The 23,757-nt window shown below is 37.0% G+C and overlaps 2 protein-coding genes across 7 annotated transcripts; both read right to left on the bottom strand.

Moving 5' to 3' along the window:
• Positions 1 to 1,979: 1,979 nt before the first annotated feature.
• On the bottom strand, positions 1,980 to 12,551 carry Srpk79D (Serine-arginine protein kinase at 79D). 5 transcript variants are annotated; one of them, XM_068292712.1, is made up of 8 exons: positions 11,759 to 12,551; positions 7,321 to 7,542; positions 6,801 to 7,252; positions 6,379 to 6,734; positions 5,904 to 5,987; positions 4,111 to 4,836; positions 3,764 to 4,034; positions 1,980 to 3,693 (listed from the first exon to the last, which is right to left on the bottom strand). In XM_068292712.1, the coding sequence occupies exons 1-8, from the start codon at positions 12,415 to 12,417 to the stop codon at positions 3,497 to 3,499; spliced, it is 2,967 nt and encodes a 988-aa protein (XP_068148813.1). In that variant the 5' UTR covers positions 12,418 to 12,551; the 3' UTR covers positions 1,980 to 3,496. The 5 variants fall into 5 exon arrangements, with proteins under 5 accessions (XP_068148813.1, XP_068148814.1, XP_068148811.1 ...); XM_068292713.1 differs by lacking the exon at positions 11,759 to 12,551 and adding an exon at positions 7,672 to 9,197 and having other exon boundaries at positions 4,111 to 4,215; XM_068292710.1 differs by lacking the exon at positions 11,759 to 12,551 and adding an exon at positions 7,672 to 9,131.
• Positions 12,552 to 14,260: 1,709 nt separating this feature from the next.
• Csp (Cysteine string protein) lies at positions 14,261 to 23,757 on the bottom strand. Of its 2 annotated transcripts, XM_068292576.1 has the most exons (7): positions 23,365 to 23,757; positions 20,683 to 20,821; positions 20,455 to 20,607; positions 20,229 to 20,360; positions 18,807 to 18,872; positions 17,933 to 18,146; positions 14,261 to 16,725 (listed from the first exon to the last, which is right to left on the bottom strand). In XM_068292576.1, exons 1-7 carry the CDS (start codon positions 23,397 to 23,399, stop codon positions 16,703 to 16,705), a joined length of 762 nt encoding a protein of 253 aa, XP_068148677.1. In that variant the 5' UTR covers positions 23,400 to 23,757; the 3' UTR covers positions 14,261 to 16,702. The 2 variants fall into 2 exon arrangements, with proteins under 2 accessions (XP_068148677.1, XP_068148678.1); XM_068292577.1 differs by lacking the exon at positions 18,807 to 18,872 and having other exon boundaries at positions 23,365 to 23,756.

Raw genomic sequence — 23,757 nt, 5'->3', positions numbered from 1 at the left:
ATATAATTTTTTATTTAAATAAGGTAAAAATTACAAGTCCAAAATGTGCTAAACTACTTATAACTCGGCTATTTTAAGGATAATCGGGATGTCCTTTGGCCATATCGAAGTACTTGTTCGTCCGCATCGACTGATGTTACGAGGTCCTGAAATGTCCTTCGAAATGTTGAGAAAAAGGACATTTTCGATCATTTTTATAACCTGCATCCTTAGACGACCCCAACTTTTTTTGATGCCAATCTGTAGAGATCATCAAGGACATCCTAGGGAACCATGTCCTTTAGTCCTGCGGCAGGATTTGCGAGTTTTAGAGCTAAAAAACGAAAAAAGGATAATTTTCTCGAGCCCATATTTCAGCAGGACATTGACCGATTTTGACAGGACGTACCTTTCTTGGTCCTCCAGGATCAGCACTACCGATCTGCATTGAAGGATTTTCAATATCCTGCCATAAATGTTGCTCGATTTTTTGTAAGGGGGAGAGTCAGAAAAATGGCCAAAAAGTCGCAAAATATCCATAAATGTCCTTATAACTCAGCTGTTTCAAGGACGATCCGGATGTCCTTTGGTCAGATGGTAGTCCTTGATGATCCGCTTCAACTGACACAATGAGATCCTGGAATGTCCTTCCAGAAGCGGAGATAAAAGGACTTTTCTGTTTAAACAAATATAGCATATAACTCGCGAGTCCTTTGAAGGATCAGGACGAAAGTGATGCCATAAAACTTTAATAAGCAAGGACTATCTTCGGTGCAGAGGACATCTTGGTAGTCCTGCGGAGAGCCGAGATATCAAGGATTTTGTGATTTTTCCTATATTTTTCGCCAATTGGTTTAATTTGGGACTTGGAAAAAATCTCAAGTCCAAAATATAGAAAACTCCGCATATCTCGGCTATTTAAAGGATAATGGGGATGTCCTTTGGCCAGATTGAAGTCCTTCTTCGGCCGCATCGATTTAGCTCCCCACGTCCTGGAATGTCCTTTGGAAAGCTGAGAAAAAGGACCTTTTCAGAAAATTTCATGTCCTGCATCCTTAGATGACCCCAACTTTTTTAGATGCCAATCTGTAGAGATCATCAAGGACATCCTATGAGACCATGTCCCTTCGTCCTGCGGCAGGATTTGCGGATTTTATAGCTAAAAAACGAAAAAAGGATTATATTCTCAAGGCCATATCTCCGCAGGACATTAACCGATTTTGCAAGGACTCACTTTTTGGATCCTCCAGGATCAGAACTATCGATCTGCATTCAAGGATTTTCAGTATCCTTCCAATAATATTGGTCCAATTTTTCTAAGGGGGTGGCTCAGAAAAATGGCGAAAAAGTCATAAAAAACCATAAGTGTCCTTATAACTCGGCCATTTCAAGGACAATCAGGACATTCTTTGGTCAGATTGTAGTCCTTGATGGTCCGCTTCGACTGACACTCACAGATCCTGGAAGGTCCTTTGGGAAGACAAGATATAAGGACTTTCTTGTTTGAGAAAAAAATTGTAAATATCTGGCGAGTCCTTTGAAGGATCAGGATGAAAGTGGTGTCATAAAACTCCAATTACCAAGGACTATCTTTGGTGCTAAGGATATCGTGGTAGTCCTGCGCAGAGCTGGGAAATAAAGGATTTTGTGAATTTTTCCCATTTTTTGGCCACTTGGTTCGAAACGTAAATTACGAGTCCAAAAAACGGAAAAGTGCTGATAATTCAGGATCTTTAAGGAAGAATTGGATGTCCCTTGACTAGTTTGATGATTTTGTTCATATTTACCAGATCCTGGAATGTCCTTCAGAAAACTGTGTTAGAATTACTTTTTTGTTTAGAAAAAATTGCAAATATCTCGTAAGTCCTTTGAAGGATCAGTGCGAAATGGTTATTAAACTTGCCCATTTAACGAGAAGATGTTTTGTTTTTTACTTAAACCCAAAACGTTGACAGAAATTAATGATTTTTTCTATCAATCTATAGAAAGTGTCTTTATAATTTGTATTCGACATAGATTTGCATTTATTTTTATATGTTGTTGTTGTTGTTGTTGTTGTTGTTGTGTAATATGTATCCATTTATTTAATGCATAAAGGGAAAAATTTTCCACAATTATTAAATTATTTGGTCACGTTTCAATGTTACTTCTTAGGTTCTGTGTACAAATACTTGTAGGTAAGGTAATAAAATATGTTTTATTTAGTATATTTTTGTTGTTGTTTTGTTTGCATTCGTTTTCGTTTTAGAAATATCATTGGTAATATCTTGATGTAAACGTCATTTAAAGAATTCTCAATTCCAACTACAAAGAGTTTCTCCATTCTGTTTGTTAGACTTATTTGTTATATAGCGGAAAGTCATTAGAAATAAAATTTAAAAAAAAAAAAAACCAAAATGAGAGTTCCATTTAATTCGTATGTAACATCGAACCGAAATGACATTGCACCTGAACCGATAAGAAACCAATATCAAAATAAAAAAATTAATCGCTAAAATCGTCTCCAAGCGTATGCTTAAAATGTCTAACATATACATATACACGTATGTATATGTATGTATGTATATTTGTTTAATATTATCATTTTTGGTTAAATATACCACAATCACTACATGCTGCTAGAAAGCTGTCTGTATATTAAACATTATCGTTATCTACATTTAACTTTTTACACATAATTTATTTATTATTTTTATATTATTAATTTTAATGTTAAGTTATTTATGCGTTCATCCATAATATTTTGCTAGGGTTTCTTATCGTTTTTTTTTTTTCTTTTTAATGTTCTGTGACTTTTTTTTTTTTTTTTTTGTTTAATTTTTAATAATTTATTTAGCTTTTCATTTTTGTTTTGGTTGATTTGAAAATGTCAGTCAGTTTAGGCATCTGTTTGACTTCAAAAATTGTCGTCATTGTCTTTTGTTTTTCTTGCTACAAATTGAAAACAAAAAAAATCAATTACAATAAAAAGGAGGACAAAAAATATATTCAAAAAACAAAAAAAAAAAAAACAAACATTTCCGCATTTCCATTGTTTTAAAAATAAAAAATCGCAATTTTATAGCAATTTTTCTTAATTTTCTTTGTTGTTCTTGTTGGTTTTTCATGTTGTTTTTTTTTTTTTTTTAAAGCTCTCAAGTACAAAAAATTGTGTGTGTATGTGTGTCTGTGTGTTTTTGTTTTGTTTAAATAAATAAAAAGCTTAAAAAATTCCATGCGGCACATTTCTGTTTTTTTTTTTGTTTGTTTGTGTTGTATTTTTTCGATTCGTTAATCTCCGTTTCTTGATTTGACTTCCTTTTTGCTGTTTGGTTTTTCTTTTACTGCTAATTTTAATATTTAACGTACAAGTATAATATGTTGTGTGTGTGTTTTTTTTTTTGGGTTTTTCTTTTGTTTTCTTTCTTTTTCGCATATAAAAGTTAAGCCTACAAATACGAGTACGTATTTAATATATATATGTATGTATGTATGTATGTATGTCTATATGTATGTATGTATGCATGTGGTGTATATCTTAGACAAACTCCTCCTGTTCTAGCCAAGGATGTTGCAAACACTCGGCCGCCGAGGCTCTTATAACCGGATTGTACTCAAGCATGGGCAATAGAAAGTCGGAGAATTTCTTTGCTTCCACTGGATCCCAATCGTATTTCTCTACGAGCACATTTAACAGACTCCAGGGCTTCAGTTTTGTTATATTACGTAGGCTGCCTGCAAACGAGAAACGAGACGAGAATCAGGGATCATTATCCTTAAACCGATTGCATTCTGGCGAACTTACCATAGCTGGTAAAATATTTGAGACCATGTTTGCCACGCAATATCACTGATTGTGGTATGGAACCGAGCAGCTCGACAATATGCGCCAAATGATCCTCATCCCGACTGTAGGATTCACCAGCATGCGGATCAAAGAGATAGTCACCAGTGGCCAATTCAAAGGCCAAGCATGCTGTACTCCAGATATCGGCCGTGTAATTGTAGGGGGCACCGAGTAGAACTTCAATCGAACGATACTGACGGGTCTGTATGTCCTCCGTGAAATGGTGATACTATCGAAAAACAAAACAGCGGGAATATATTTGAGTCTCTGGCGAGTCTCTTGGATCTGTTGGGTACTTCACTTACATCGTAGCAGGCATTGCCCAAATCGGCGATCTTCACCCGCACATTGCTGTTGTTGATGAGCGATTGTATCGTATGGGTGTAATTCTGACTACTTTGACTCTGATTCTGCGAAGGAATGGCATTGGCATTGACATTTAGTTTAGCTGTCGCTGTTGAGGTCGTTGTTGTAGTTGTTGTTGTATTGTCGCCATTGTACAGCTCAGTGCTAGTTATAGTTGTTGTTGTTGTTGCAGATGGTGATGTTGTTGTTGTTGTTGTTGATGTTGTTGTTGTTGTTGGCGCTAGTTGCGAATACGTGCACGTGCTGGTGGTGAAGGTTGTGGAGTTGGCTGGAGTTGGAGTTGGAGTCGAAGCCGGTGCAATGGCATTGACAGGGACATGATGGACAGGGACATTGGGAACGGTGTAGGTGTAGGTTTCAGGAGTAAGGGATGCGTTTGTTGTTGTTGTTGTTGTTGTGATTGGTGTTGTTGTTGGTATTGCTGTGGTTGTTGTTGTTACTATTTGTGTTGCTGTTGTAAAGAGGCTGCTGGTATTGTTGATTGTAACTTGAATTGGGTCTGGGTCTGTTGCTGTGGCTGAGATGGACGTGACAGGACAATTGGTGTTGGTGTCATTTGGCATGGACGTGCACGTGCTTGCAGTATTTGTTGTTGTATTTGAATTCGTTATCGTATTTATATTTGTATAGGAGGGGCAGGAATTATTGGTGGTGACGTTGGGTAGCTGCATTTATTATTATATATAGGTATTTTTTATATAATTTGATTTGATTTTTCACACAAAGAAAGAAAAGAAGAAAAAAAGAACATACGATATTGGTTTTTTTTTTGTTTTTTTTTTTTTTTTTTGGTGCAACATATAGATAAAAAGGATATTAAAAGTTTTGAATTTTTGTCTTTGAATATCCTTTTAAGGGTTTTTTTTTCTTATTCTTTTAGCCAATTCTTCAGGAATCGCTTTCACTAAAAATACATTTAAAGCCAATATCTTAATAATGAAACTAACACTTTACTCCATAAATTCTTTAGAGCTTTCAAATATTGACTTTATTTTGTATTTACATAGGCAGATCTAGGGTTGTGTCCCCTAAAGTATGCAATAAACAGGAATTTGCATAACTAACAACAGGAATTTGCTTTTTTTAAGGTTTGCTTAATTTGTAGACATATAATGCGATAAGCAAACATTGTTACTAAGTTATGGATTGCATACTTTAAGGGGCAAAGCTTCTCACAGACTTTGAGAGTCCTAGATCCGCTTATGTTTGATTTATATAGCTATGGTAAAGACAACAACATACAAAACATTTATAGGCTGCTTAAGCGCAAATCATAGAGTATAAAATTGCCAGGTTAGCTATGTCAGCGTTTAAGCATTTTGGATTAAGGCCTAGGAACATCTATTTAGAACAAACATTTAAGCAATTCTTAATCATCTAGAACTAGAGTGTTAATAAGGTCTGTAAGTGTAACAAGATGAAGACAGACTCGAAATCAAATCAAATAAATTTGAACATTTAAACATAAAATCAAGATAAATAAGAGCGGTTCAAAGTTCAATGAAACAAGGATTTCAGGGATCAACTAGGGGGAGGGGAAAGGCTGTTGCAACTAAGCAGAAAACATAACTCCAGAAGAACACAAACACACATTCTGGGGAGGAGCACAAGCATGGAGCGAAGAGATGATGCTGGATGGCCTTCTGGAGCAACTCTTTGGCATCTAAAGCAAGGCGGCAACACAAAAACGATATCTATGTATCTGCCTTAAGAGCGAGGGAGGGGACTTTACCTTATCCGCATTGAGACAAGCATCATGCTCGGTAGGCGTGTCGCTGGCTATTGTTTCGGTATCAGTGGTGTCATCATCAGAAGACTGCCCAATAAACACGGTCAATGAAATCAAAATTCAAAAAAAGACCAAAATAAACCAATGAAAAAACAAATCAAGTAATTAAATTAAAATCAAAATAGAAGTAAGATTGCAATAAGAAGTTGCAATTTGTGAAGCTGTTGGTTGTAATGTGTGTATTTGTGTGGGTGTGTGTGTGTGTATATATAGTACAATATCAAGATATCGAGACAGTGCAATATTAAGGCTGTACCATGGACGCACATCGAGTAGAGAGGTAGAGAGTTATAGAGATGGGGGGGATATGGATACTTATTGATCTCGCCAGCTGTCAAGTGTTAACTATTTTCTCTGTGTGTGAGTGTGTGTGTGTGTGTGTGTGTATGGTGGCGTGTGGTGTGTCATTTAAACTTACCTTGGCAGTGATTTTCTTCTCAGCACGATAACGATTGTTTAAATTCGTAATACCTCCTATTCCTAATATGGGACTCTCTACACTACCCAATACGGCACTGACCAGGCTATTCACACCATTGCACTCGCTGTCACCAAGAAGACTTGAGTATTTGGAGGCCAGTGACGAGGTGGTATTTGAGTTAAGAGTCGACGATGTTGTGGTATCGTCCTTATCCAACGAGGACATCACAACCGCCGCCAACGGTGTCGATGAGGTGGAGTTATTTGCTGTACTATTACTGGTATTCGTTGAGCCATTCGGTTCAATAATTGGCCATTTGGCCCGAGTCTTGGTCTGCTTCTCAATAGAGCTGACTGCAAAAGAGATTCAAAGAGGAAATGTGATGCTCAGAGAGTGGTGAAAGAATTCTTCTCACTTACTATACGAATCGGGAAAATCGGCACCCTTCACACGCAAACTATTGATCTCGTCATCGATTTGCTGATTCATGGCCGCCGCATTGTCTATCACTAGTAGGATATTCTCCGGCTTAATGTCCGTGTGTATAATGCTGCATTTGCTATGTAAATAATCCAAGCCCTCCAGCACCTGCTTGATGATATTCCTCACTTGGGCAATGGCCAAACCCTGATAGTTGTTCTTTACAATCAGTTTGTAGAGGCTGCAGCCAAGTGCCTCGAATACCAGACACGTGTGCACGCCATTCACCCCGCGCACTGTAAAATGATTCATCAGTCGCACAATGCGTTCACGCTTCACGTCCATGGGATCGGCATCACGTATCGCCTCCAGCAGACGTATCTCATCCGCTGCGGTCTCGATATAATGCGGGGCACTCTTCACCACCTTGAGGGCCACATACTTTTCATCTCTGCAATTGAATTAAATTTCAGTTTATTTTTACAATTCACATCTCCGAGAGAAGTGAAGTTGACTCACTTGAGATCTCTGCATAGCCAGACAGTGGAGAAGTGGCCCCAGCCAAGTTTGCGGACCACACGAAACCGATTATCGAATATATCGCCAATGACAACCGGATGATAGCCACCGCGACAATACTGAGAGGCATCCTCCTGCTCCTCATCGGAACCATAGAGACTGCTATCCGGTGAATCGGGATAGATTTCATCTGTGGTGCTTAATGTCCCACGTGGCTCCGAGCTGCAAAGAAAACAGAACCGAAAATGCCAAATGCCAAATGAGTTTTGGTTTCAATCAATTGCTCAACTTAAATTAAGTCTGCCCATAATTCTATTAAGTTAATTTCCATGATTTTCATTTCAAACCCACATAAAGGCTGCAATATCGGTTTCCATTTCCGTTTCCGCTACCACCACCTGCTCCTGCTCTCTCTTGATTACCGGCACTTCCACAGAATCAACAACTGAAGCTGCCGGCATTGGCAAATTAATGGTCAATGGCTTATCTCTGGGTGGCAAGTAGTTCTCCAATATTTGTTCTCCTGGCGTCACAGGCTCAAACTGCAGAGGGGCAGCCACTCTCCGATGTCGGTGTTTGGGTCGTTGCGATTGTTGACGCAACGCTATCAGAATGGGACCAGCCGAGACACAGTTCCGCTTCTTGGTGAAACGTTTGCGGCGCTTCTTCTCCTCCACCTCGAGCAGAGCCTCGGTGGCTGCCTCTTGGGCTGCTCGTTTCTCTTGATCGGATACGAAATTGAAGTCACAGCTCAATTCTTTGGCTATATCTGGCGTGGCTTTAAGCAATGTTTCCACCGTCTCTGGTCGTTCTGCATTCCACAAACTGAGCAAGTGCATCACATAGAAGAAGCACAAAAGCAATGACACTTGCAGAGTATAAACAAATATCGGATCCTGCGAGAGAGTTCCCACTATGTGTTGGCCAAATGAGTTCATTTCTATGGCCAATTGTCGGAATAGTTGATAATAGTGTAGATAATTGGGATAAAACTCCATCCATAGTTCCCATAGACGCCAGGGCCATTCATTAACCAAGGTCAAAGTTCGATTGGCCTCCTTTGGGCATGTGCCCGTCGCCGTCGTCGTCGTCGACGTATCGACACTTTGATAGTAATACATCCACCAGTTATCCATCTTTTGATAGGTTTCGTTTATTGGATTTCCTTTCTATTTTTTGATTTCGTTTTAGTTTTTCAGGTTTTTTTTTTTTTCTTTTGTTTTGTTTTGTTTTCGCGCCTACATGACACTCCGAGTGCACAGTAACATGGGATGGGTTGGCAGATGGGTTGGGATAGGACTATGGGCCAAGGGTAATGGGATAATGGCGGGTGTGTGGTTTGGTGACCTTGACTTTCTTATGCGTTCGCCTGCATTGCAATGGATTTACTTTTTACACTTGGCTTTCATGCACTTGTACTTGATGTTGTTGTTGTTGTTGCTGTTGTTTTTTTTGATTTTTGTGTATTTTTTTGATTTCTCGCGAAAACAAAACGACGGACGGACGGAATTCGGGGGTATAAGGGGGCCAAAACTCTTACATAATCCACTCGCGGGTAAATAAATACTATATATTCTAGAAACCGAACAAATAATATTCTAAAGAATCGCGCGCGGCACTACGCAAAAACGAAATCTTTCAAATTTGAAATTATGAAAAGAAAAAAAACGTATCTGAAAATATCTTATTGTAGTATATCGTGTGGTTGCTTCACATCGTATTCGAAATTTTTATTTAATTTTTTTGGATTTCTTCCTTTTTGTTTTTTATTTGCGACCGTTTCGTTCAGTTGCGTCTGCGAGAATGTTGAAAAACGCTTTTCGCTTTTGTTTTTCGTGAAAGAATTCTCTGGTTCTGTGTGTGTTCGTTATTTGCCGAGTAAATTTTTGTAGTTTTTGGTCTTCTCTGTGTTTTATTTTGTCACAAACTAAGTTTAGGTTCGCTCAGCTGTGGGGATCGGTACCTATATAGGAGATACCTCATATATATGCACATATAGTATCCATATACATACATATATATGTTTTTGGTTTAAATGTATATGTAGATTGAATGTGTGTATGTGCCTTTTGGCGTCATTATCCAATGTACTTCATCAACTCATCGTTGTCGTCGCCCAGGCGGCGGCAAGTGCCGGTCATGCAGTCCAGAGATATACCCTCACAGATGGATACAAAGAGAGAGAGGGAGAGAGTGAGAGTCGGAGCACACTTTGAAGCAATCTTACAAGTATATACAATATACATATATATGTACTTGTATGTTAAGATACATCATCATCTTTATCTTCATCATCATCATCATCTTCATCGTTGTGTCGTGTCAAACATTGTGGTAGTTGTTGGATTTCTTAGGCATTTTGCCAAGTTTGTCTTTTGTCTATTTACGATTTGGTTTAAAATATTGCCACAAGAGCGAGAGAGAGAGAGAGGAGCAGGGGCACTCATTTGCAAGGATTGGGCATTTTTCAAATATTTTCCAAATAGTTGCACTTTTGTTTTACATATTATTCCATATAAGTCTTTTCTAAAAGACACACCGAAGTATTTTCTACACTTCAAAAGCATTTGATTGCATATCTCTCGAAAGAGATTTCAAAATTTCTAACAATCATTGCCCTGATTACACCTGTTGTGATAGGAGCTACTCTTAAACTTCCTCTTGGGATCCCATCTTCTTTGTTTGACTGACTGACCATGTTTTGAGTATTAAAATATGATAGCCGCATCGCTTTTTGCTTTTCTCTTAGCCCTCTGCACCTCTCGCCTTCTTCACTGTTTGCTTTTTTGTTTCGGATATGTAAATTTTTAGAAGTTTGTTAAAAGTGACTAAGCAGACTGTATTGATTTTTGTAACCCACACTCCACCAACCACCTACATTGCCCAGCACCACCCCCCATCATCCCCATAGCCCCCTAAACTGCTGCTTTGCTCTTTGTTCCATTGAAATCGTGATTATGACTTCTTTTGTTATATCCTTGGCTGAAGGGTATACATCACAGAATCGAATTTCTATAGCTTATCGACTTGCACCTAATCCAAATTACAAAATGTATTGAGACTAATCAAAACTAAAGTTAACTTTGTTTACTTTCCCCCGGCTCCCATTACCAAAACGACACTTGCCACATGAGTCACCCTAATGCCCATTCTGCCACAAATCTATCTCTCTCTGTGTGTGAGTGTGTGTGTGTGTCTTAATGGTGTGTGAGAGTTTTACCTTCGAAAATCTCAGCGAGCTCTCTGTGTCTCCGCTTCCTCAATATAATATTATTTATAGAAAACGAACCATGCATATAAAAACAATAAATCGTTGTGGAAAATGAGTGCAAAAAAGAAACAAAAGAAGAAGAAAGGAGAGCGATGGTTTCTTATACTGTATGTGTGTGTGGGTGTGTGTGTGTGTGAAACGTCATCATTTCAGTCAAGTGCAGCGTAGGCGTTGGCATGCTACTCTAGATCTCTCTGTCTCTGTGTGTGTGTGTGTGTGTGTGTGGCTACAGGGGGCACGGCAACATTTTGGCGTCACGTGGCCATTTTATGGTTACAGCAAATTAAAAACGTAAACAAATCCAACGAGAGGTTAACCCCCAAGTGAGGGGAGAGAGGAGGGTATACCTAACTACTATGTGTGAGTGTGTGTGTGTGTTTGTGTAGGTGTGTGCCTATGTATGTTACTAAGTGGGCGTTGGGGTAAAGTTCACTGTACACCACAAATAGCAAAAATATGATACACATATAAAAATAATAGACAAATTGTTATCCTATTATCTCTGACACTGTGATGGCGGCACAGTGGAACCATTGTTAAAGAAAAATGCCAACTGCATAATAGACATAACTACCTATATTTTTGGGAAAGCTCTGAAGCAACAAAGAATGGATTTAGTCGTTGACTTTAACATCAATCTTAGATGTCGAAATGTTATCAGTTTTATTTGGGTTTATCCCTATATTGTATATAGTTCTAGAATCTGAGGAATCGCCACTAAAATACTCTCTCCTGATACGAACCAATGCCAACACACAAAAGGTTAACAAAAATATTTAAAAAAAGAAATTTAAAATTATTAGCCATTAAAATTATATTTTCAAATAAGGCAAAAGCTTTGGTAAGTGTGTGTGTGTGTGTGTGTTGGGGGGCAGTGGGTGTAAATTCCCAGGAAATAGCTTGTCACCTGCTTGAATTTGGGCCCAAGGTAATAACCCTAGCGCACAGTGGGAACAAAAACACTTGGTTATGATGGGCCCTAACAACAACAACAACAACATAGAAGTAGGTGCTGTTAAGTGCTCGATGAATTTAATTAGCTCAAACAGTTAGAGACGTGGGGGCACAGCACACGTGTCGTATACTTTATCTTAATGTTCATTATGAGTAAAATATGTAGTTCTACTTTGATCTAGTTGCTAAAGGCTTTAAATGAGTTCTACTCACAGGCTAACAAAGGGTCCTCGTAGCGCCGGCATATCCCTACGACGATTGAGTGGCGGCGACAATGACAACGATAGGAAGTCCTGCTGGGCCTTGTCCTCATCCACTATGCTGGTTGGTGTACTATAGATGCGAGTCGTTGGCAAATAGCCAATCTGTTGAAGGAAATCATCCCGATAGGATAATTTCGTTGTCGATTGCGAGGACTTCAACGGCGAGGCATAGAGCGAGCACAATGGCAACGAGCCGGGAGCAACTGCTGTCACTGCCGACGACAGCGAGAGCGGCTGGTGAGCGGGCGAGTAGATGCTGCCGGCTCCCACGACCGTCGAACCCGTCGTGCCGGCACCCGTTCCATGATGCTGCTGTTGCTGTGGTTGCTGCTGATGGTAATGCAAATGATGCGGCGTTGCTGTGGACGGCGGCGGCACATGGAAGTGTGGATATGGAATGGTTGCCGAGGTGGGTCCACTCCGATTCAAGTAGGGTGGATGGATGATCTTGTCGTCGAAGCTGCGTCGAAAACTGAAACTGCTGCTGTAGTTTCGATGCGAGAGCGGTGAGCTGCCCAAATCAATGCTGGCAGCGGGTCCCAAAATGCCAGCGGTAAGACTTTGCGGAGTCTTATGGCCACTTGCTGTGGCCGTTGCCGATCCGAGCATACTAAGAGCTGGCGATGTTCGCAATTGGGGGCTACCGGCACCGCCTGCACCGCTGCCGGGGCATCCGCTGGAAGCTGTTGTCGTTGATGCTGTGCCACCCGATAAAGGTGGCGATATGGCACTCAATGTCGAAATGCCGCTATCACTGCTGCATATGCCGGCCGGCAGGGAGGGCAATGCAGTGTGCGTGGGCGAGATAAGATGATGTTTGCCATTGGTGGGCGCCCCTCCTCCTCCACCGCCGCCCCCAACACCGCCAACACCAGCACTAACCAGGCCGGCTAGGCCACTACTTGGTAATACAGGAGCCAGGATTGCGCTAGGTGAAATGATTTACTTTGATCGATGAGTCCTTATCCTCATCATCATCGTCGTCGTCGTCCTGATCGTCGTCGTTGTTCTTGCTCTTGTGCCTTTGTGCCTAATTTCCTCTAACATACTTTTTTATAGTACGCAGGAAAATCAATGAACACATTTTAATGCATTTTGAAGCGCTAACGCCAACGTTTTGCTTTTCGCTTTGTAACCCAAATTGCGCATAAAGGAAAAAAGTGGAAAACCACACACACACACACTCACATGCATACACAAAAGAAACACACACAAACACACACACACACAGACGTTGATTATGATTTTCCTCTCAACAACTTTTGCTTTTTCACACAATTCGTTTCCGTTTTTCGACCTGTTTTGTGATTTTAATCCGAAATTGATTTCATCTTTTGCAATTAAAATATTTTTGTTTTCAGCATTTTCCTGCCACTTTTTTCACGCACACACACACACACACAGCACACCACACACACTATACACAGAGAATTTTTGCTTTTTCTCGAATCTTGCGTTGAGGCCCACAAAATCAACATACACACACATATAAAAAAAAAACACACAACACTTTTCCTAAACTTCTCTCTCCGACTGTCTTTCAGTTTCTGAAACTCTGCAACGAAGTTTCGAATCCGGTTCCTACACACGGACACACTCTCTCTCTCGCTCTCTTTCTCCCTTTTTGGCTTACTGGGCTTTAGGCTTTATGTCTGCGCATGTTTGTTACTGAGAGAAAGAGAGAAACGAGTGAAAAGCTAACTACATAGAGTCAGCTGTCGAAAAAAGTTTTTCTCGACCAAAATATACAGACATAGGTTTCGGGTACTCGCCCAGTTTGTTTACCATCTGGACAGCAGCACCACTAGCAACAAGAACAAAAACAACGCCATCAAGTAGCCACCTTTAACAAGGGTATTGTGTTTCTTATTGAGCTTTGGATCGCTGTTTTTTTTTTCTACTTGACTTTTGGGTGAAAGAAAAGCTTTTGCCGCACACTCTGGCCAAAAGTATTTAAATACATCCAAGTTAAACTTAAGGAGCAACAAATTACTCTCAAATGTATGCTACACTTTTGGCTTTCCAATGACGATTGATATTTACTGTCGAAATATTTTAACAAAAATTTTAATTGCTCCACTTAAAAACCAAAATACCCTTTCCATTTAAGATTCATGCTGATCCTGTCAATTGGATTTTTCAGTTCATTGATATATAAAATTGAAAATGGATTTCAATAAGTTAAAATTAAGTCGACTACTGTAAAGTTGTTACTTTTGGAAGCGTCAGGAAGTTATACTGAAACGGGTTTTCAATTGTCTCCCAAGTGTAGGCAATACATTTTCTTCTTGTCAACGATTCCAATTGATAAGGCATGAACTATAGAATCAAACAATTTCTAAGCATATTCTTGATTCAAGCAGTTAACGAAGCAAAAAATCTGAAAATTTAATAATATTGATTAACATCGATCTTGGCAACGGCCAACGGGTCGAAAGAAAAGGCACAACAATTTTGTATGGAGTTTATATAGTAAATTTATTGATTTTCGGTTTTTCTGTGTGTTCTGTGTGTTATACCCGGCAAAGGATTATAATTAAACTTGAAAACAATTCTCATTTATTTGTATTTTAATATATAAGTGTAGTTTACTCATATTAGTTTCATTTGTATATTTGGATTGCGCATCTTACCCATTGGGTTTATCGACTTGATGCGATCGATCGTTATTAATATAGTAAATACACACACACAGGCAAAAAACTGTAAAAATGTAATTATCATTAAGTGAAAAGGAAAAGTAAAATTCAACATGAAACGGCCTACATTGGCACATCTATTCGAGGCATTCCATTTGCAAGAGTTTAAAATAAAGCATTGCATACTTTAAGGCGTATATTCGAAACACACACTGGAGCTTAACAGGGGAAGCACTGTCGATTGAATCCTTACTATGATTTTATTACTAAAGGACTTTTTTTCAACAACCAATGGACTGGCAAATTCACAGGAAATGGCCTCAGATTGAATAGATGCAAGGATTTGAACTAGGACAAATTCAAAGATTGTGTTTCAATGAACATTTTACTTTCCTGACTCCAAACAAATAATAATAAAAATCAGAAATTGAAAAGATAATATTGTATACATATATATATTTGCTCTGAATTTCCACATAATTGATATCAATGATATATATATAGCATGAACGATAATTTTGTATTTAAGTTAAATATATATATATATATTAAAAATTATGTTTCGTTTATGTTGTTGCATTTGTTTTGTCTAAATTTGCATTATAATTTACATTTGTTTTGTCCTTTTCTTTCTTGAAAGCAGTTAAAAAAAAAAAAAATATAATAATAATGAAATAAAAGATCATACATCATATATATGTATATAGGTATAGGTATAGGAATACCAATATTGGTTTGGGAAACAAATGTTAAGGAATAGATATATAATTGCAATACTTTAAGGAGAGGTTAAATCGGGTTGGGAGGAGGTAGTGGAAGGGGATGGATGAGGGCGAAGGTACATACATATATATAATTCAATAAACTTGATAATAATATAAATATATATTTATATATATATATATATGACGGGACTATTTTGTGTTAATTTATTAACTTTTATTGTGTGGTCTCTGTTAATTATTATTATTTAATTGTTTAACTTGACTTATTTACACATTTTGCATTTTGGATCGGAGAAGCCGTTCAACAATTGCAATAGTTAATTAGTTTCTTTAATTTTTACTTTACTTAATATTCTCTTTATTTAGTTTAACAATTTTTAGTGCACGGTTGGTTTATCCTTTATTTGTGTGTGTGTCTCCTTTTCCCCCTCTCTATCACTCTCCCTTCTTGTCTGTCTTTCTCTCTCTCTCTCTTAAATAATACGCGAATAGAGCGAGAGAGAAGGAATTGATTTAAAGGAATCGAAGGAGAGACAGAGAGAGAGAGAGAGAGGGAGAGAGTGAGAGTAAAAGAGATAGACAGTGGGACAAATTTTGCGAGTCCTTCAACAAAATTTCCTTCTTTGATTTTCACATTACTCGTAACAACAAACTTTTCTAAGCTAAGAGACGAAATTCCTTGACAAATGCAAACTAATATACATATTATATATGTAGGTATATATATATAGTAAGTAACTATAATTACAATTTGCTTTATGCAGTAATGTTTAGGTCTTGTTTGTTTATTTTTCTGTGTTAATTAATTAAGTTACTTCACTTCCATTAAAAGGATCAAATACATAATTATGAATAAGCATATGCCGTAATTTTCTTTCTCTTTGTTTTTGTATCAATTTCAATTTGAATAGCTACCAAAAATTTATGTTTATATATATACATGTATATATGTATATATTATAAGGTTTATATGTGTAGTTAGATTTCAATCAAGCACACATAGACTGTGATATATATATACTTATATATGTGCTTGGGGCTTACTTGCTTTTGCTTTTATTATTTAAATAAATAAACTTTATTAAATTTCACACACAAAAAATTAGATGAATGGACCAAAATCAACCCTGAAAGCTTTCGCTTTGACGTAATATTTTTAAAATTAGAATTAACTTCTATATAGCTTACAATAAATATATAAGTTTATACATATACATGTATGTATACATATATGCATACTTTCTTTTTTTGTTGTTGTTGTTATTATTTTTTTAATTATTAAACAAACATTTTGTTTTTCTTGCAAACTTCTTCCTTTTCACTTCTTGCTGTCGGCTCTGAAACATTTTTCGTTTCACAATTTGTAAGTTTAGTTTCTTTTTTTTTTTTGTTTGATTTGTGTAGTTTTTAAATTTTCTTCATTTGTAATTTGGATGGGGAAAATATGGAAACAAATTAGGGGGGACTAGGATGGAGGGGGGACGGGTCGAGCGTGGGGCATGTCTCTCGCTTGAAGCCATAATATTATGCCTAATATTTCTGTTTAACCATATCTAGAATGTGAGAGAAAGAAAGAAAAACAAAAATTGAAAGAGAGATAGATAGAGAGAGAGAGGCAGCAAATAGGATGAGTATAAATGATCAGTTAAATCAAAAATAATTTGATCAATTTATGTACACAATGTGAATGTGAATGAATAAAATCAAATGGTCGAGCGCAGTGGCAGTGTGTCATTGATTTTAGAATTTGTTTTTGTAAATAATATTCTAAGAAACCAAAACTGATCCGATCTGATCTGATTCTGACTATAATCCTACTAACTGATGAAGGGATTTATCCTACCTAATCATGTAGTTGGCTAACACATAGATATAACATTTAGTAGACAGATCTTTTCTAATGATGGAAGAAATTGAGTTCTTTGACGCTTTTCAGTAATCAAATAAATAAAGTAAGTGACTCGTTTTTCATTAAATATGTTAAGAACATTAAATTTAATAACAAATGAAGCCTACTAGAAGTTGCTTCTTTACAATCTCTTGGCTCTTGTGATAGAAAGAATAATGTAAGTTGACATTATAAACCCAAATATTTATATAAATCTATGGACGTGTTCTGGTTGATTCAAATAATAAAAAAGTAATCGATAAACTTGAGAACTTGTACAATATACGACGACGACGACGACAATTCGTTTGTGTTAGCTATTTCTTATGGCCATGGATATGAGCATCTAAAAATATATATTATGTATATTTTAGATCCTATATTCTGGTGCTACACATGTTAGGGAGCTTAACTGCTAAAGAGGTGTATTAATTGTGATTTCTCTGTTACATACATATATTGTGTGTATACATATATATAAACGCAGACTCTCAAATCGTCTACTGAAAAAAGTTAACAGATTTCATGTTTCTGGTATCGAAAATTACAATAATATAATTCTGTGTGTTTATATATATTTGTTTTCCCTCCTTGCACAATTAACAACAAGTTCGATGGTCATAGACGCTTTTGTTAGGGTTTCTGTTTAAGCCAACTTCAAATTGCGTGTGTTGCGAGTAAAGTGGAGTAGAGTACACACTCTGTCTCTGTCCCCTTCTTACATTCATTCATTTATTCATTAGTTTGTTCGTTTGTTTCTTGTTGTGGTTTGTTGGTTTGAGTTATCGGGGTTCATTTTGATTTCGGGTATTCGGTTTGAATTTAGTAACGTTTTTTGGTTTCTGTTTTCTTTCTTGTTTTTGTTTATATACCTGGCGTGTATGTAGTCTGTTCTGTTGTATTCAGCGATGTACTCTCATTGGCTGCCACTGGGGCGCCAGTGAACGGATTGACGCCAACTGAGGCGGCTCCTGCGGGCGGTGGCATGGCATAGACCGGCTGACTGCCGCCAGCCTGTTCGCGTGGCTGTGTGGTAACAGGGGCACCACCTGCTCCCAGATTAACATCATCGAGATCGACGTCCTCCTGGGTAAAATACATTAAATTGGTTAATAATTTATCTATAAATATCAAAATTCATCTAAGTTTTGTTGTTGTCAGTGTATACCATGTTTTAGGAATATTTCATTCATAGAAGTTTATGTTTAGTCAAAAACTTGTTCAGCAATTAATTTACAACAAAATATTATACATTTTATACATAGATAAGAAATTTGGTTTGCTTTACTGTAATACTAGAAGCCAAAAAAATGTCTACATTTGCAACAAGTTAGTAATAAGCGATACAAGAAAAAAATATTTTAAAAAATAAACTACGAAAATAGCATTTAAGAAAAAAATAAAATAAGTAGATTTACCCCAAAAATTATATATATATATATATATATAGAAATCACATATGTTTGAACAAGATCAATAAACACAATTTTGAGTATTTTTTCGAAAAAACTTGTTTTGTTTGAATTGGTCTTAAGGTACTTTTTAATTTAGCAGCTTGATTAGGGGGTTAGTCAAGGGTTTTAGTATTCATTTGGTGAATTTGTTGGTGCTTGGGTTAGATTGGTTTTTAGTTGTTGTCATTATGAGTTTAGTTTAGTTTGGTTTGGTTTTTTTTTTTTTAGGCTTGAACGAAATCCGATGTCATGCGTTACTCGTGCCGATATCATTTTCAATATCAATACTTACAAGACGCGGCGTTTGTCCCAGATGCGGTGGCAGATCGCTGGCCTCTCGATTGCCGCCATCGGGTCTCTGTGCCATATTTCGATTCAGTTTGATTTGGTTTTTGTATTGGGAGGTTGTTGTTTTTTGTTTTTTTTTTTTTTTTTTTTTTGTATGTGTGAGAGGTAATACAAAGGTGGTTATACGATTTACAAGTTGATGAAGTCGATCGAAATGAAAATTAAGAAAAAAGAGAGAAAAATGTAAATTGTCGTTTTTTGGATTTTTTGTTTTGTTTTCATTTGGGGAGGGGCAACAAAAATATAAAAGAAATATATTAAAAAAAAAAAAAGGGAAATTTATAAATCAATCAAAAGTCTCGAGAGAGACATAAGAGGAAAAAAAAAACAAGAAAAGCAATCGTGGTTTCACAACTTAGGAATTGTTCATATATATTTACATACATATACATATATATTAATATATATATATGTGTTTAACTGTCATAAAGTTAGATAGATTTTGAAGCATTTGATGATTTTCGTGAAGTTTGCAATAATAATAAAATATATAAAGAAACACAAGAAAAATAATAAAGAGAACACTATCAAATACATGATCGACAATTGTTTGGATTTGTGGATGTTTTTTTTATTTTTTTCGGATTGATTGGTGGTTAGTTAGTTTGGTTCGTCCCGTTTACCTTTAGTTATCCACACTTTTTGATATTTCGTTGACTTGAAAAGAAATCGTAAGTATATATACAAACACAAACTATATACTTACCCCACGAAAATGAAAACTTAAGCAGAGACAGTTAGAGCAATTGTTTCAAAGAAGAAGCCAAAATAAACAATTAAATAAACAAAAAACAACAAAAAAAAAAGGAGACAGAGAAGGAACAACAAAAAAACATGCCAAAAATATATATGAAGCAGTAAATAAAGTTTCAAAAAATCAACAGACATCAAAAAGTAAAGCGCTTTCAATTTATTGTCAGAGTGTCAAATTTCGAATTGTTTGAAAGTTTTTGACTAAACATTTGCTATTATGATCGGGGTTATTTTTTTTTCATTATTTTGGTGGATTAGTGGTTAAATGAAGTTAGGAGGTGGAGCGTGGTTTGGTTTAGTTTGATTGGTGGGTGGCTGGGTGGTTGGGTGGTGGGGAAAAATACCTCACAAAAATCATCAAAGTGGTTTCAGTGTAGGACACGTCTATATGAAGCGTGGTGTTTGTTTGTATGTAAGTGTATTGGTTGTGGTTTGGTTGTGTTTATTATAAGTGCATGCATTTAATATTCTAAATTGTATTTGAAAATAATGCGTCAGATTGTTTTTCTTGTTTTTTTTTTCTTTTTTGATTTGTTAACTAATTAGACTTTGCATTGGCATTTTTTTCTTTTTTTGGGGTTTTTGATTTTTGGCTTTATACAACTTCACTCACATTCAAATGTGAATACTGATCGTGCGACTCATTCACTGGGGGCTTGAATTTGCCACAGCAGAAGTTGCAACAGCAGCAGCAACAGCAACAACAGCAGCAACCCGTCAACAGTGTACAACATATAACCAAGGCCTGTAAGACACAAAATAAGCGAAATTAGTAACGTGATGATACGTTGGGCTAAATTTAATATTCTATACATATATGTATGTAGTTTATTTATTACCTTCACCGCTGGCGATGTGACCACAAAGTAAGCGTTCACATTCTCCTCACCAAACTGTTCGGCTATATACAGACCCAATGAACCATAATTGTCATAAATATTACGTTTAGTTTGGTCACTCAATATCGAATGGGCTCGATTGACTTCCTTGAACTGCATAAAGAGAGAGAGAGAGAAAGAGAGAATTGATTAAAAGGTTATGAAGATTCTCCAAATTCTATTACTTACCTTATCGGCAGCATCAACATTGTCGGGATTCTTATCTGGATGGTATTTAAGAGCTAGTTTTCGATAAGTCTTTTTAATATCATCAGCTGTGGCTGTTTTTGGAAGTCCCAAGATCTCGTACAACGAATCTCCCGATGTGCTATAATATAAAAAATTCAAATAAATTATTAATTATGGAAATATTTGTTCACTAAACACATTTCCCTAATATCAGATATGTGAAAAACTTTGCCCTAATTTCACATAAGTTTTAAGTGCAGTAGGCATTTGTTTTTTAGAGCTTCGAAACGACATTCCACATTGCTTCATTAGCGTAGGGGCTTTTTTTTCCCCTTATACCCTGTATATAGAAGGGAATATATGAAGTGGGGATGATAAAAGGGGAGAGAGTTGGGAGTTCTTATGTCGTGCTTATCTGCTTCTCTGCTTGTTTGTGCAAATTGTTTTTGTTTTTAAATGACCTGATAATTGCTAAGTAGTCTCATTTGGCATTATGAAGCCTCCCTTTTTGTTTAACGCACTTGCCATTGAATGAGTGGAATATTTTTAGTAGAAATAATATACGATTGATTAATATGAATCGTGTAAAGTATCTTAAGATTGATTTGCAGTTCCCTTCTTTTTTAGCTTTCTCAGCAACATCACTCATTCGCTATTGCCTTCTGTTCAGTGTTGGGCGTTGGACGACGTCGTCGATTAGGTGTATATATATAGGTTATACTTATATGTATATATATATACATATGCGCATTTAAATCGATGACTAAGCGTCGTCGTTCACACACAGCAACAGTTTTTTTAAGCGTAGTGCAACACGCAATGTGAAATACTTGAGGGAAAATAGTTTAGTGCCGCACAGTTAAAGAGGCGGCAGGAACCTTTAACTCTACCTTGAATGAGTCCCTCGAGACGGATGCGTAAGCACCTCCCTCCCTAACGGTTCAACAAAAAATAGAAAAAGAAGAACTAGAAGAAGACATCGTCGGAAGCATAATATGGCATTGGTGAGGACAACAACGGACGGGCATGGCAGCACCTCGACAATTGCAAAGGTCGCTCCGTGCAGCATAAAATGCATTTCATATGGATTTTCTTAAGTAGACGACCATCCGCCCGCACCTTCCTCCTAACCGGAATGAGGGTTGAGAAATGTTAAACAGAAGGAAAATCTACAAAAAGCTGATAAGACAACAAGGCAACAGTGCGGCAAAGTGGATGATGATTAGCAAACGCTGACGACAAAGTAAGTGTTCGTGTAGGGGGTAAGAGGGGTAAACCAACCAGCAGCCAATTGGGGACTATGTATGTACATAGATTCTATTTCGACATAACATTTTTTCCTTTTTTAGCATGTCCTTTAAAAAGAAAAAAGAAGAGGATTGCTTCCAAGGACAATACTAAATCATGCTGGAGAGTTCGAAAGAGCAAAAGCAACCAACGCAAATTTTTCAGTTTTGGCAAACTTAGAATTTGGGCCAAAACCAAAATGACCGTCTAACATAATATTATTACTCATAGAGAGCCCAGAAAAACCAAATCAATTGTTAGCGAGGGGGGCAAAGAGAGTGAAAAAAAGAAGGCTAAAACAATGCTTGGCTGTAATACTTTATAGATAACAAAAAATAATCATGCTCTACACACATACACACATATGTATTCCTCAATGTGGCATAACTTTTGGTTTCCATGTTTATGCGATTGATTATAGGAATTTCTGTAGATTAGGAATAGAGAAACTTTGCAAAATTTAAGGTTTGACTAGGTAAATTATAGAACCATCTTAGCTCTGAAGTTTTTAATGATTAAATGCTAATTTTCTACACATTGTTGAAGCTTGTTAATTTATTTTATGGGTATTCCAACTATTGAGAGATTGTCGCATGAAAATGTATTTAGTCAAACTTCCCTTTTATATAATGAACAAATTAAAAATAAGTAACAACAACAACAAACAACATTTCGTGTTTGGATAACGTATAAACGGTTAACGTAAAAGGTAAAGGTAAAAATTCATTCGGCACTTGTTGTTATCACAAATCAGCATTTGCAGCGTGTTTTTCACACACTCCTAAATATGACAGTGTATGTGTGTGATTGATATTTATATGTATTTGATGTTGCACGAAATATTAGCCAGTTATATACATATTTATATATATTTTTTTTGCTATATTAAATGCCATTTCATGAAATTGACAGCGAGAAACTAAACTCTGCCCGTCAATGACAAGCAGAGCCCAGACTGCAAGCAGTATTTCCCTTGGCCTTGCAGCAGCTGTCAAAGCCCCTCTTTACTCATGCTATCCCCCTCTCTCAAATGACTCTCTCCTTCTCTCTCTCTCTCTGTCTTAACGATCCCTCTCGCCTTGTTTATCCTGCAAAAGCAAAGGAATTCCATACGGCTAACGTTATTTCTTTTCTTTCTTTTTTTTTTCTGCCGCGAAAAATCAATTTGACGCCAACTGCGCTGCCAACGCGCAGCTGCTAGCCTCGGCATTTGCGTTGTGTGTGTGTGTGAAAGCCTGCGTATGTATTGTATATGTGTGCGCAGAAAGAAGAAAAAAATATGTAACAGGAGGAAGAGAGTACTACCACAAGCGTCAGCAGCGTTTTTTTCGTCTTTTTATTTTTGCGAATTTTCTATTTGTTTGCCTATTTTTTACTTTCGATTTGTATACTTACGAGAGTTTTCTTTTGTCCATGCCACCTCCGCTCATATTGGCGCCGTTGTTGTTGCCGCTGTGTCACGATTGTTCTTTTGAACTATTATTTAGCACTTTTGGGCCCAAGCTAGCGCACACCCACTGGACACCTTTTTTTCCTGAAAACACACTCACACACAGGTAACCGCGCGCACACACAGATAGAGACAGGCCGATTAGGGAAAAAAAAATATATTTGTGTATTTTTCTTGTTGTTTTGGAATTATTTTGCACTTTATCACCGCACACAAGTACGCTACGCACACGTCCGAGCGAAGCGAAGTTTGAAATTTAGTATTATTTAAATTAAATTAAATAAATTTCATGCGCGAAACATCCATGCGTCGTCTTTATCGGTGTCTCAATTCGCTCC

Source organism: Drosophila tropicalis, unplaced genomic scaffold (genome assembly GCF_018151085.1).
Source record: "Drosophila tropicalis isolate 14030-0801.00 unplaced genomic scaffold, ASM1815108v1 contig_694, whole genome shotgun sequence".
In the NCBI taxonomy this organism is placed as follows: Eukaryota; Metazoa; Arthropoda; class Insecta; order Diptera; family Drosophilidae; genus Drosophila; species Drosophila tropicalis.
This window is presented reverse-complemented; position numbering and strand designations above follow the sequence as displayed.